Genomic DNA, 12,694 nt, shown 5'->3' with positions numbered 1-12,694 from the left:
CCATAATAGGTAGGTATGGTGGCTGTTTTGAGGAAGATATAAGGAGGCTTATGTGTGATAGAGCGTATCATATCACGGGGTTTGGATGCACCAGCGAAGTTTGCACCAACTCTCGAGGTGAGAAAGGGCAATACACGGTACCGAAGAGGCTAGCAATGATGGAAGGGTGAGAGTGCGTATAATCCATGACTCAACATTAGTCATAAAGAACTCACATACTTATTGCAAAAATCTACAAGTCATCAAAACTAAGCACTACGCGCATGCTCCTAGAGGGATAGATTGGTAGAAAAAGACCATTGCTCGTCCCCAACCGCCACGGCAGCATCGAAGAAGGAGAAAGCAAAGCGGCAACAAAAGAAGAAGCATGCACGGCCAACTAGAAAACGCCAAGAGAAACGTACTCAAATCGACTTGTGGCTGCAGATCATGCATGCAACCAATGTGAACTACCCAGTCGTGCATGCGCATGCAAGCCAATGGCGAACTAAAATAGAAATCCTACAGACAATTGCTAGCTGCACACAAACGTGTACCCCGCCAGGTCCCCAATAATAAACGTGTCGCGTCCTGATTGGCCGGTTTTTCACTGATAAGAAAAAGTCAGAAAAACAGGGTAAATTAAACCTGGCTAGATTTAGTATATTTAGAATTTTCAAATCTTGGATATTTTGGATGCCTAAACCTCCAAGTTCTTTTGTCATGACAACTATGTGCGAGTTAGCTAGGTGAATTTTCATGTGGCTTTCAAAGTCATTCGAAAGACGGTTAGTCATCTGAGTATTGATCAGATCAACAGACCATGTGGGAGGTATGGAAAATGAGAGGATGTATATGTGCAAAATTCCCCCAACAAAAAAATTATGAAAAAGGAAAAGAAAAAGAAAAAGAAAACATAACAGAAATCGTAAAAGGAAAAGAGGAAAGGACTAAACAGCCCGGCCCATTATATGCGAGGGTGCGCGGACCTCCAGCTTTTGGGTGTGGCCCAGGTTCTGGAAGCATTCAGGAGTCGGTCATTTCCCCGTTGGTCGCTCCTACGCCGCGGCGCCGACTTCGATCCTCCGGCCACTCCGATGGCTTCCCCGCTGCTCCGCTCCTCCGCCGCCATCCTCCGCCGATCGAACCCGCGGGCGTGGACCTTCCCCCGGCGCCCCGGCCAGTCCTCCGTCGAGGGCCCCCGCTTCCTCAGTTCTGGGGCTGGGGGGGGGGGGGGGGGGGGGGGGGTCGTCGAACCCAAGGTAGCTTCCACCGCTCCGCGAATCGCCCCTTAGGGTTTGTTTGGCATTTGGGTTTAGAATCCCCTAGGGGAAGGGATCCGCCGGTGGATTGGGCGAATCCACGCTCACCACCCAATCCCTAGCTTCCGCTGTGGAAGAAAACATCCCCCCTCGCTTAAAATCACAGGTGCACTCAATCGTGTTCAGTTTCATGGAGCCATGTAGGTATGATCCAAATTGTAGACATCCAGCACGTAATTTTAAGTTGTTTGAGCTTCGGAATATTCCTCTGTTTGATTGTAGCATAGCATTCCCTGGGTTTCAGTGCTATGGTGAACACGGATGCGCATGGTGTATCTCTTGGGTCAAATTAGTAGTTTGGATACCCATATATGTGATACATGTTGCTGCAAGGTTGAAAAATGCAGGGAATTTTTCCAACAAGATACGATACGACAACCTGCATGGTTAGAATCAGTGAATCACCATTGTGTTGGCCTGTTTGTAGGAAAAAAATCGTAAGCTCTTACAGGAAGGAGCACAGTAAGCGTGGATGCTTGGCATGTTGGTTCGACAGAAATGGCACTATTATTTGCTTGACAGCTTGGTGTGATTAGTAAACTGTCAATCTGAGCTCTTTTGTTCTCTTATTATACTACTATGCTTCCACTGCTCTTGTGCTCCACACACTGGATGCTTTGACTGTTTGACCAATAGGTATAACAAGTATATAGTTTGATCCTTCCCTTGGTACCTTGGTACCAACTTAGCTTGGTGTAGTTTTGTGCACATCTTCCTCCCTCATCCTAATTTGGTACCCTGATCTCAAGTCCAGCTTGGAGAAACAAGTAGCTCCATGCAGTTCATCCAGAAGATCTTCTATGATGGGTATAGGAAATTTGTTTTTCACAGTTTGGTCATTAAGTTTCTTAAAATCAGTACACAATCTCCACTTACAGTCCTTCTTTCTAACCAGTAGTGCAGGCGCCGCATATGTCACTAGGTCTTACAATTGAGGAAGCCAACAGCTGTTTAACTTGTTTTTCCATTTCTCCTTTTTGTTGATGTGAGACACTATAAGGTCTCAACATAGGTGATTCTGCACCCTTTTTTAGAGGAATTGCATGATCAAATTGTCAGACAGTAGGCAATCATGTTGGTTCAGCAAGACATCTTGAAATTCCTCTAGGAGAGCTTGTATTGCTTGGGTGGGAGTTGCTTTCCATGTTGTTAAGGGGAAAAGGTAGTATCCTTCAACCGCTTTAGTTTGCAATGACATCAGTTTTGACATGCTCACTGGTAATATCCCTTTTGCAAATGCTCTTTCATATAGAGTTATGACATGTTGGTTCGACAGAAATGGCATTATTATTTGCTTGACAGCTTGGTGTGATTAGTAAACTTTCAATTTTAAGCTCTTTTGTTCTCTTAGTATACTATACGTCCACTGCTCTTGTGCTCTTCACACTGGATGCTTTGACGGTTTGACCAATAGGTATAACAAATAAGTATATGGTTTGATCCTTCCCTTGGTACCGTGTACTGACTTAGCTTGGTGTAATAGAACTAGCTTCTTCATAAGGATTGAGCCTTCTATTGGTACCACTCATAGTTGTCTGTTGCCTGATGTTGTGCTCTGTACTCTTCCCTGTAGCAGCTAGCAAGGCTAATGGGGCACTGCAAGTATTCTCAGTGTGTCTGACATCCGTATGGTTCAGTAATGAGGCGCTGTGCTAATGTTGAGAATGCAAACATATAGCGATTTTTTGGCACTCAAATAAGATACATTGCATGCTCTCTTATGTGTAAGTTTCATTTGTATCCAGGCGTGCTGCGTGGCCCACATGCGCACGGAGGCGGCCCTGGAGAAGCTTAATGAGAACTTGTGTGTGATGGAGAAGGATATTGGTACTCTGCTAGAACATGAGAGACGGTAAAGCAAGCAACTCGTTTTTTCTTCATGCACGATACGCATGCACACATGTAATGCTATGATATTCAGGTTGTGTGGTCTTTCTTAACCTGCAGCTTAGAGCGTAGCGAGCAGTTCCACAAGAGATTGTCCTACGTCCTCATTCCAGGTGCCGCCGCGTTCTTTGTCTTCTGCCCGGACAAGAAGAGGGAGCCCTCGACGGAGGGGCAATTGGGCATCTAGCTTCATCCGTGAAAACATAGGGCCTTCTTCATGTGATCAGTGGTAACAGAAGGTTCTTGAACTGTGTGGTTGGTTGAGTTGCGGAGTTTGGTTGGTTGGGTTTTCTGATCACTCAGTTTGGAGGCGGACGTGAAACGATCATCTGGCAAAATTAGGAACAAAGTCTTATGTTGCTTCCAAGGTGTTGGTTTGAATGGAAGTCGAAACAGCCATCCAATGTGGTTTTCTCGTTGTGTTGAGCAAAGTCGTTTGTCTGGAACGCTGCTGGTGGTGAGGAAAGGTTCCTGATTCCTGAACCTTGGCGCTGAGGGTCCCCGCAGTTTTTGATCCCGCTGATTGTATAGGACTCCCTTCGTTGCTCCAAGTCAGAATCGATTGGTTGTGAGCTACGCAACGCGCGTTCTCTGGCTGGCGGTGGCGGCCCGCGTACGTTCCCTTGGCACCGCGGGCAGCAGCAGGCCCAGTGCGTGCTCCTCACACCAGTAGCAATGGCATCTGATCCGCAGCGCATTACTCTCTTCTGCGCCGGCAGGTCACGAGGCATTAGGCAAGTCGGCTTGCGTGGGAGGCTGGCAGAGAGATAAGCTTTGGCCGCATGTACTCATTATGAACCACATACGGACGTATATAGATGCATTTTAATGTGTAGATTCATTCATTTTGCTCTGTATGTAGTCCATAATGAAATCTCTACACGGATTTATACAGGAACGGAGGGAGTATCAATCATCGCTCGCACACAATGACAGAAAGGAGTACGTAGATTTTACTGCAAAGAGTGGGAATTCCTCGGCACCACCGTCTAACGGCCATGCCGTGGCTACTTATCTAGCAGTAACGAGTGGCATGAGCTGGCGTGTGGGCAACGCCGGCGATCTCGACAGAGTGCAGAAGCATTATCAGAACTTTTACCCAACTGTATTTCGTTTTAGCAGAATAAACACCCTTTCTGTTTTAGCACAGCTCATATTATGATCCCAGCCCAACAGTGGTCGCAAAAGGGAAGGCGAAAAGAAGAGATATAACTAACTGATGAAAGCAGAATGAGCTGCAGCATATTTACAATGAATCGAACATATCCCCAAACCCAGTGTCCCCCTCTGCTATCTTTGACGAAAACAGTTAGCGAAAATGCTACCATGGCAGCTCAGGTCAGTCTACTCTGTGTTCTGCGATATCGCCTTGCCGAACTTGAGGAAGAGCTCCGCGTCGGACGCGCTCGACGAGTTGGCGCAGGAGAGGGCGCTGCCGCTTCTCAGGCTGACGTACTCGTTCACGTAGCTCGGGGCCGTGGACGACTGGGGCGACGCCGGCGGCTGCGCCGGCTTCGGGGGCGCTTCTGGGCAGACCAGGCAGCTGAGGACGTGCACGACGTCGTGCATCGTCGGCCGGTCGGACGGCTGCCGCTTGCTGCAGAGGAGCGCCAGCTGGAACATCCTCTTGACCTCGCCGAGATCCTTGCATGTGGCGGTGATGTCTGGGTCGACCATCTCCATCACGGTGTTGTCCGCGGCTTTGGATAGGATCTGCAAGGGGAGCAACCAATCAGCATAACGACATTGGTACAAGACAGGGAAGTTCAACAGTTAAAATCAACTATGGACATCTGCACAACATGGGCATCTTATTCCAAACAATCAAATTTTGGCAGAGTAGAGGAAAGTAAAATGCTCAAGCCAAATTACCAACATAGTATTAGTGATCAAAGCAGAAGGTACTAGTAGTTACTGGATAGCTACAGCTTTTGACAGTGGTGTGCTTCCTGCTGAATTTTCAGCCATATGATTGAAGGCAGGGGACAAACATGGCAGGCTTTGCAGGACACTGCACAAGCTGCCAGTGATAATAGAGCTTTCACCATCCATACAATGAATCGCACCCACCACAGTGCAGATAGATCTAACCCCCATCACATGATAGCTTTCATGTTGCCTGTCCCCTTCAAGGAACACGAACCTAATGCCCATGACTGTGAACTTATTGAGCCTCAGAATCAGAAGGGGGTGAAGGGAAGGAACAAGCAAGTGAAAATTAGTTACCAGGTGATGGAGGTTGCACTCATTGTCAACTGGCTTCTTCCCGGTCAGCAACTCGAGCAAGACGATGCCGTAGCTGTACACATCAGATTTCTCGTTCAGGCGGGATGTGCGCGCGTACTCAGGGTCAATGTAGCCAATTGTGCCCATCACATAGGTTGATGTGTGGGTCTTGGAGATGCACACGCTCTTGGCAATGCCAAAGTCAGCAAGGTGCGCCACGTAGTCCTTGTCCAGGAGGATATTCTTCGATTTTACATCCCTGTGAATTATTCGTGGGCTGCAGTCATGGTGAAGATAAGCCAGCCCTTGGGCAGTGCCAAGAGCAATCTGGAGTCTAGCCTCCCAGTCCAGTTTTGTCTTCTTGGACGAAGGTGCTGAAATAAACAAAGACTTGCAGATTAGCATATAGTTGTGGAAAAGTCTCAAATCATATGTATGCCTTGCAGACATCCCAATCCAAGAGAATAGAAATAGTAATCAGTCCATCTTAATAAGAAAGTGGCCAGCACATGTTTGCTGACAGATGAACATATGGAGGGTAGAAAGGAAAAGGTTCTAAATACTGAGCATCATGAAGTGAAACTGTGCCCCACATGCATTTTGCCTGGTATGTCCACTTACCATGTAAAACGTCCCAGAGGCTGCCACTTTCCATATACTCGTAGAAGAGAAGATTCCCAGCAGGTGATAGTGAGTAAGCCTGAAGGCTGACAAGATTCCGGTGTTTGATACTTCCAATTGTCTCGAGCTCAGTCTCAAATTCCTTCACGCTCTGCGGGTAGTGAGCATATAGCTTTTTGATTGCCACTGGCTTGCAGTTCTTCAGAACACATTTATAAACTGTACTAGATGCCCCGTACCCAATTATGTATTTCTCGCTCAAATTTTCTGTCATCCTCATTATATCGTCGTATACATGGAGGGCCATATTCATGTGGAGGATCACAAGCTTGGGAGGAACATTGCTCGATAACACAGCGTGAATCTCTGTAATAAAAAATTATCATCATTATCTCATTGAAACCATATTAGCCATCAAACAAACAAACAGTGCATCTGTCAAGTTGAGCAGACTGGCAACTGTTTGAGACAGGCATCAACCATTCGCAAGATCCAGCATGATGAGACATCACTTGTCAAGTAGCTATCGAAATTGATGTGTTAAAGCAACATACAGGGATTTAACCAAATGTATTACCTTGTTTGCTTACAGAGAAATCTGTGGAAACGGCTGGACTGTGTGGCCAACAAGCAGCTGCTAGGATCAACAACAGGATTGCAAACCCGCCAATAGCAATACCAAGAATGACAGCCCTTGAGACAGAGACTGCGGTGTAAATGCACGAAAGAGTATTGGAAGGTTTGTTAGTGGTCAAATGAGGTTATATTCCAGAGCAACTTAATAAAGACAACATTGTACTTACATCTCTTTGCATGACTGGAGGAAGGGCATGAAGAACCACGCCAGGAGCCACATAGTCCAGGATTACCCAAGAAGCTAAAGGAAAGTTCAGATTATAAATAACGGTTTACCCAGAACAAATCTTTTTGAAGGTATGGTTAATAGCAGATGATACTACCTGTCAGGTGAAAACCGTGAAAAGTTGTTGTCTGTAGGTACAACGCCAGCCAGGTTGTTGTATGATATATTTCTGCAGCAAAGCCCTATGAGTGAAATCCACACATGTGCAAACAGCTCAAATAGCTTTTCAGTTCTTAACTTACAAGACATTGAGACTGAAGCAGTTAGTAAGTGAAGAAACATCCCCAGTCATATTGTTACTTTCTAGTTTTCTGTAACAACAAAACAATCACACAAATCAATCTCAAATAATTGTGCAGGGAAATCAATATTAGTTTATCAATATTGATGGGTGCAAGGCAAAACCCATAGCTTGCATGTACTTACAACAGTATCAGATTTTGCAGCATTCCAAACTCTCGAGGAATGAAACCATTAATGTGGTTATAGGACAAATCACTGAAACAAAAGCAAAAGGTGTCCATATTACTCTTAAAGGATACAGATTTGAGCCATAGAGATGTTAAGGTGCTTACATCTCCGTGATGCTCCTCAAGTTTGCAAACTCAGCAGGAATGTGTCCCACCAGATTATTCTTGCTCAAGTTACTACATGAATAAGTAATGTTGTCAGGAAAAGATACAGGCATTTTAACAAGCAGCAAAAAATAGAGGTTATAGGATTTACAGTCTCAAAAGATGCTCTAAGCTGCCAACTGCTGAAGGAATCGAACCAGCGATCTTGTTACATGATAAATCCCTAAAAGTATATTCATGTAACACATGATGGCATTAAAAACTTTCTGAAGGAGATATAGTAATTAAATGCTAGAACTTACAGTACGTCTAAGTTTATCATTCTTGCTAGCTCAGTGGGAATTGCTCCATTAAGATAATTAGATGACAAATTCCTAAAAATCATTAGGAATAACTATTAGAAGTGTAATTATGGTAGTCCAGAACAAGAACAACCTGCCATAAACAAAATAGAAACTAGGAAAATTAGGAACCACTTACAAATAAGTCATGCTCTGAAGCTTGTGCAATGAACGTGGGATGGTCCCATTCAATTTATTGCCATAAGCATTGCTGTTTCAATAGCAAACAAGTTAAGTATCCAGCTATCAGAGAGTTGAATAATTTCAGGGAAAAAAGTGAAACTTACAAGCTAACAAGACTTGTGCATGAACTTATATTATCAGGTATCGTTCCCTCAAGTTCATTATTTGCAAGATTCCTGCAAGAAGCAAATGATATGGACCACCGACCAAATTAGCACTGTTGATAAGAAACATATAATACAAATGAACAGAATTTTACTTACAAGTCATACAAGGCCGTGAGTTTTCCAAGCTCAGGTGGAATGAGCCCAGTCAGTTTATTGTCATTGAGGTCCCTGAAATGAGATAGCGATCGTAGCATATCAAATGGATAGAACGCTAATCAATTAACTATGAAGAATAAAAGCGATAGTACAAAGGCTACATTCTTACAAATAATTAAGCGCCGACAAATTACCAAGCTCTGGTGGTATTGGCCCAGATAGCTTATTGCCTTGCAGGTATCTAGTAGTACAAGATATTGTGGTATCAGTAACTACTTGTGATAAAAAAACATAGAGATTTCGCAGAGGGCTAGAATATCAGTTAGTGAAAAGTAAAAGCTTTGATCAACTATTAATTAAACAGATACAGAAAGTAGCAAGCTTACAATTTTTCAGTGTATGTCAAGTTGCCAAGTATAGATGGTATTGGGCCAGACAATTGGTTAAGACTCAGATCCCTGGATCAATTTCAAAATAAAAGAACATTTCAAAAAAATATCATAAGTTTGCATGTAAGGGCTGATGTAATTCCCCAGTCACCATAAACCAAGAAAAGAATGTTATCATACAGCACTGCAAGCGCCTGCATAAGGCCAATCACTGTTGGAATAGGGCCGGAGAAGTTGTTCCTTTGCAAAGACCTAGCACAAATAGCAAACAATATTTCAAGTCATCACTTGTATTAGTAAGAAAACTTAAGCATCTAGTTCTATTGGTGAAATGACTACCACATACAATGTAGCCACTTGCAGGAAACCAATGTTGAATGGGATTTCTCCGGTGAGATGATTGTAAGACAAATCCCTAAAACAGCAGAAGATCATGAGTGTTCTAAAAGCTAGAAAATGAGCAACATTATTCAAAGGGAGTAGAACGAATGTACATACAAGACCTGAAAGCTCGTACAGTTCCCAATGGTATCTGGTATTGTGCCCATCAAGCTATTGTTCTTCACGTCACTGAACCAAAGAAAAGCGGCATTGTTAGCAGAATAAATGGCACAAGCAGCTACACAGGTGATAAACGGAGGAAAGCAACACACTCACAAGTACCACAAGCCAGTCAATTGGCACATATCTGGAGAGAGGCTTCCTTCTAATTTATTGCTTCGCAGTCCCCTTGAATATATGACAAACTTAGATGCATACAACAAAGCATGTAAAAACAAATATTGGTCTGCTAGCCCTACACTATGTCTGAGCAATCATCGTATTTAGCACAAGCATTTTGTCCAAACCCTAAATCTTGCATAAATTAAGTTTTATTAGCATTTGCTAGGCCCTTGAATATTCTAGACAGTTTAAGTACTAAACCAAAATAATGTTTTTCTTCATTACTGAGAACGGAGTGAATGAATACTTACAAGTATTGAAGAACCTCACTCCAGTATATTAACCTTGGAATTTCACCGCTTAGCTTGTTCTGAGCTAAGTCCCTAGGACACATATCACATTAGAACTAACCCAATAAAATCACAGATCAGTTAAGCAGCACTAACTTACAATATCTTCAAATTTGGAAGCTGAGAGAGTGTCGACGGGATCACCCCCACCAACTGATTATTCTTCAATATCCTACAAATACAAGTAACAGCAGGGATTATGATGAGTGAAACGCATGCTTTTACCAAGTTCCGTCAAGAAGAATAACCCTTACAAGTTTTCAAGGTGCTTCAGCTTAGATATGGAAAAGGGTATGTCTCCTTCCAGATTGTTGGAGGACAGGTTCCTTGATCACAAAGAAAATTGAAACAGGCATTACTTGTATAGATCCAAAGGAATACGACACCCGTAAAAAAATACGAGAAAGAAACATGGTAGGTATTACTGAAGCCCACTTACAACATTTTAAGCGACCAGCAATCACCAATCTCATCAGGGATCTGCCCGGAAAGTCCACTGGACTGAAAATCACTGCATATGACCAAACAATCAGGAAAAAAGTGTGACACGGGCTCATCACACAGACAGAAGCATTTAAATTTCAGGAAAGAATGTAGCATCATACATTGACACGACGCTCTTCAAATCCCCGATGGCCGGGGAGATTTCGCCGCCGAGATTGAACCCTGAGAGGTTGCTGTCGTTGCACACATGAACACACGTCAGTAACCGCTCATTACAGCCAGCAAGAGAAGAGAGCATAAATTTTTGCTACAGAGAGGTGCTTACAGAGCTGCAACTTGGAAGGTGACGTTGTCGCAGAGCACGCCGAGCCAGGAGCAGTAGCCCGGGGACGCCCCGTCGCCGGACCAATCGCGCAGCGCGTTGTCGGCATCGCGGAAGGATTTCTTGATCTCCAGCAGCGTCCGCCCTGGAAACACGCATAAGAACACTCGATTAGCAGAAGCAGCAGCAGAAGAAGAAGAACTGAAGAATCTGAGGCCACGAGGAATGGAGTCAGCAGGCAGAGGTGCTTGAGTGTTGCTTCCAAATGCACAGCACAAACTTGCTTGCTGACCAGAAGTTCAGATAACCAAACGAAAAACACCAAGTTTCCAACTCGCCATATGCAAAAGGTTGGCTTGCATGAATAGCGCCGCAACTTGAGAAGGGAAAACAAATACTAAATGAAATATGCCGCATTTGTGCCTGTGCATAGCCATGGGCGGAGCTTCTACACCGCCGTCCGACGACAGGAAAAAGATGCGGCAGATGTAGCAGTGAGCGGAAGAAGAAGTGCAGAGGAAATGCTAAAAAATGGGAGACGGTGGTGCTAAGAACAGGAGACGGGATTAATCTAGCATTAGACCACCCTCAGTCGGCGTGAACAGCGGATGGAACACCAAATCGCCAAGCCATAAACAAAGACCAGACGACCCCCCACTAGAAAAGCGCGCACTAATAAAATACAACCAGCAAGCCAACCCGCCGACGAATCCCCGTCCCCCGAGCAAGCAGAACCCGCCGCCAACACGAGGACCGAACGAGAGGTAGGGAGCACGAACCGTCGTCGGCGACGGCGACGGCCCCGGCCGCGAGGATGAGGAGCGCGGCGGCGAGGAGGGCCGCGGCCACGGGGAAAGAGGAGCGGCGGGGAGCGGGAGGCGGCATTGGCGCAGCAGGGGCACTCGCGGGCTGCAAGTGCCGGCGCGGGTGCCTCCCGTTTAATCCAACGGGGTTCGGGGTTTTGCCGTGCTGGCCGCTTGAGCTGCTGCTGCTGCTGGAAGAAGGGGAGGAGGGAGGGATGGGAGGATCTCGTGCGGAGGGGGGACCTCCTGTGCTGTGGTTTGTTACGGTGGGGCTCGCGCCCATGTGGCTCGCTGCCACTGCTGCTTTCGCCGGCCGCAGAGCCGCAGCAGTCCCACTTGCGCTGCGAGTCAGTCGGTTTCACTTCCGATTTTCAACCCCTCGAAATTCATCCGGTGCAAACGGTCGCCGGATAAGCTGGCATTGAATTGAAGTGGCGTCAACAAACTCGTGGTAGAATGGTTTTCGATGTTCGTGTAAAAAAAATGGCGTTATTACTACATTACGAACGGTCCTGGATAACGGGCGGAAGAACGGCCAGCCGGCCGCGGTGAGCGAGTTGACAGTGCGATTCGGATAATGATGAACGGGAGTTCGGGACCAGGCGTAGGCGCAGACGATGCTTGTCCTGCACGACGACGCGCTGCGTTTTACTACCTCGGGACGATGCTCCTAGTAGCAGTAACCAAGAGACGCGCTGATGATAAGGTAGAAAGCCGTGCGCTGGCCTGGCGCTGGCGGGCCACGCGCCCACGCCCCGGTGCTTCCGATCCGAGCTCCTCCCAAAGTCGCACGCCGAGGGCGAGGAGAGTAACGGACGGCGGGATCCCGGCCGCGTCTACGGCGGGGCTCCGGCGCGTCTCACGCGCAGCAGTTCCGTTCTGGTTCAGCCATGGAACGCCGGCGCGACCGGACCTGTGACCGTGCGTTGCTGCTGCGGCCTGCGGCCTGCGGGTTCCGGTGGGAATATTCAGGGAATTGTTCACGGTCAGGCACGTGCGGTTTAGACTACCCGGGAGTAACATAGACAGTAACATCACACATACCTAAATAAAATAGGTGATGTGACAAACAATAAATGAAGAAAGAGAGACATGTGGTAACATAGCTAGTTACTAGTAGTATGAGTAACATCACACATATCAAGGCAAAATGAGTCTATAGCCTAATAAATGAAGTGTTCCATGTTACCACACATATGTTGCTCCCCATTATAGAGTTAGTACCCATTGTGGCTAGTCTTATCCTCTCCTGTTGACGGACATGCACACGGGGAGGTGCCGAGTGCTGCTATTTGCCTGGCTGTTCGTGGCACGCTTTACAGGAACAGGCAGGTGAGGTTTATCCTCTCGTGCGACGTAGCAGCAGGGGTGATCATTTGATGTTTACAAACGAATTAAGAGCAACTCCAACGGGCCAACCCAAACGGACGGCGATTTCTTCCGCTTTTTGTCCGTTTGGGTCGG

At 46.1% G+C, this 12,694-nt stretch overlaps 2 protein-coding genes across 2 annotated transcripts; one reads left to right on the top strand and one right to left on the bottom strand.

The window, feature by feature from the left end:
- Positions 1-983: 983 nt before the first annotated feature.
- LOC109740980 (uncharacterized) lies at positions 984-3,609 on the top strand. The gene is made up of 3 exons (XM_040392878.3): positions 984-1,241; positions 3,047-3,153; positions 3,249-3,609. The coding sequence occupies exons 1-3, from the start codon at positions 1,077-1,079 to the stop codon at positions 3,373-3,375; spliced, it is 399 nt and encodes a 132-aa protein (XP_040248812.2). The 5' UTR covers positions 984-1,076; the 3' UTR covers positions 3,376-3,609.
- A 662-nt stretch (positions 3,610-4,271) lies between these two features.
- Positions 4,272-11,483, bottom strand: LOC109740979 (LRR receptor-like serine/threonine-protein kinase ER2). Its single transcript, XM_020300043.3, has 27 exons — positions 11,207-11,483; positions 10,431-10,572; positions 10,267-10,338; positions 10,101-10,172; positions 9,916-9,987; positions 9,762-9,833; positions 9,623-9,694; positions 9,306-9,377; positions 9,147-9,218; positions 8,995-9,063; positions 8,829-8,900; positions 8,646-8,717; positions 8,429-8,500; positions 8,260-8,331; positions 8,101-8,172; positions 7,953-8,024; positions 7,775-7,846; positions 7,624-7,695; positions 7,473-7,544; positions 7,324-7,395; positions 7,140-7,208; positions 6,995-7,066; positions 6,839-6,912; positions 6,613-6,741; positions 6,036-6,401; positions 5,415-5,788; positions 4,272-4,901 (listed from the first exon to the last, which is right to left on the bottom strand). The coding sequence occupies exons 1-27, from the start codon at positions 11,310-11,312 to the stop codon at positions 4,533-4,535; spliced, it is 2,994 nt and encodes a 997-aa protein (XP_020155632.1). The 5' UTR covers positions 11,313-11,483; the 3' UTR covers positions 4,272-4,532.
- Positions 11,484-12,694: the final 1,211 nt, after the last annotated feature.

This window comes from Aegilops tauschii, chromosome 6 (genome assembly GCF_002575655.3).
Source record: "Aegilops tauschii subsp. strangulata cultivar AL8/78 chromosome 6, Aet v6.0, whole genome shotgun sequence".
Taxonomy (NCBI): Eukaryota; Viridiplantae; Streptophyta; class Magnoliopsida; order Poales; family Poaceae; genus Aegilops; species Aegilops tauschii.
The sequence above is the reverse complement of the archived record's forward strand: the minus strand, read 5'-3'. Positions and strand labels throughout refer to the sequence as shown.

Excerpts from the sequence above, each read along its gene's own strand:
- LOC109740980 (XM_040392878.3), top strand. The coding sequence starts at position 1,077 with ATGGCTTCCCCGCTGCTCCGCTCCTCCGCCGCCATCCTCCGCCGATCG. Across the intron at positions 1,242-3,046 it reads GGGGGGTCGTCGAACCCAAG|GCGTGCTGCGTGGCCCACAT; the intron begins GTAGCTTCCACC and ends ATTTGTATCCAG. Across the intron at positions 3,154-3,248 it reads CTGCTAGAACATGAGAGACG|CTTAGAGCGTAGCGAGCAGT; the intron begins GTAAAGCAAGCA and ends CTTAACCTGCAG.
- LOC109740979 (XM_020300043.3), bottom strand. The coding sequence starts at position 11,312 with ATGCCGCCTCCCGCTCCCCGCCGCTCCTCTTTCCCCGTGGCCGCGGCC. Across the intron at positions 9,834-9,915 it reads CTGAAGCACCTTGAAAACTT|GATATTGAAGAATAATCAGT; the intron begins GTAAGGGTTATT and ends TTGTATTTGTAG. Across the intron at positions 5,789-6,035 it reads CCTCTGGGACGTTTTACATG|CACCTTCGTCCAAGAAGACA; the intron begins GTAAGTGGACAT and ends TGTTTATTTCAG.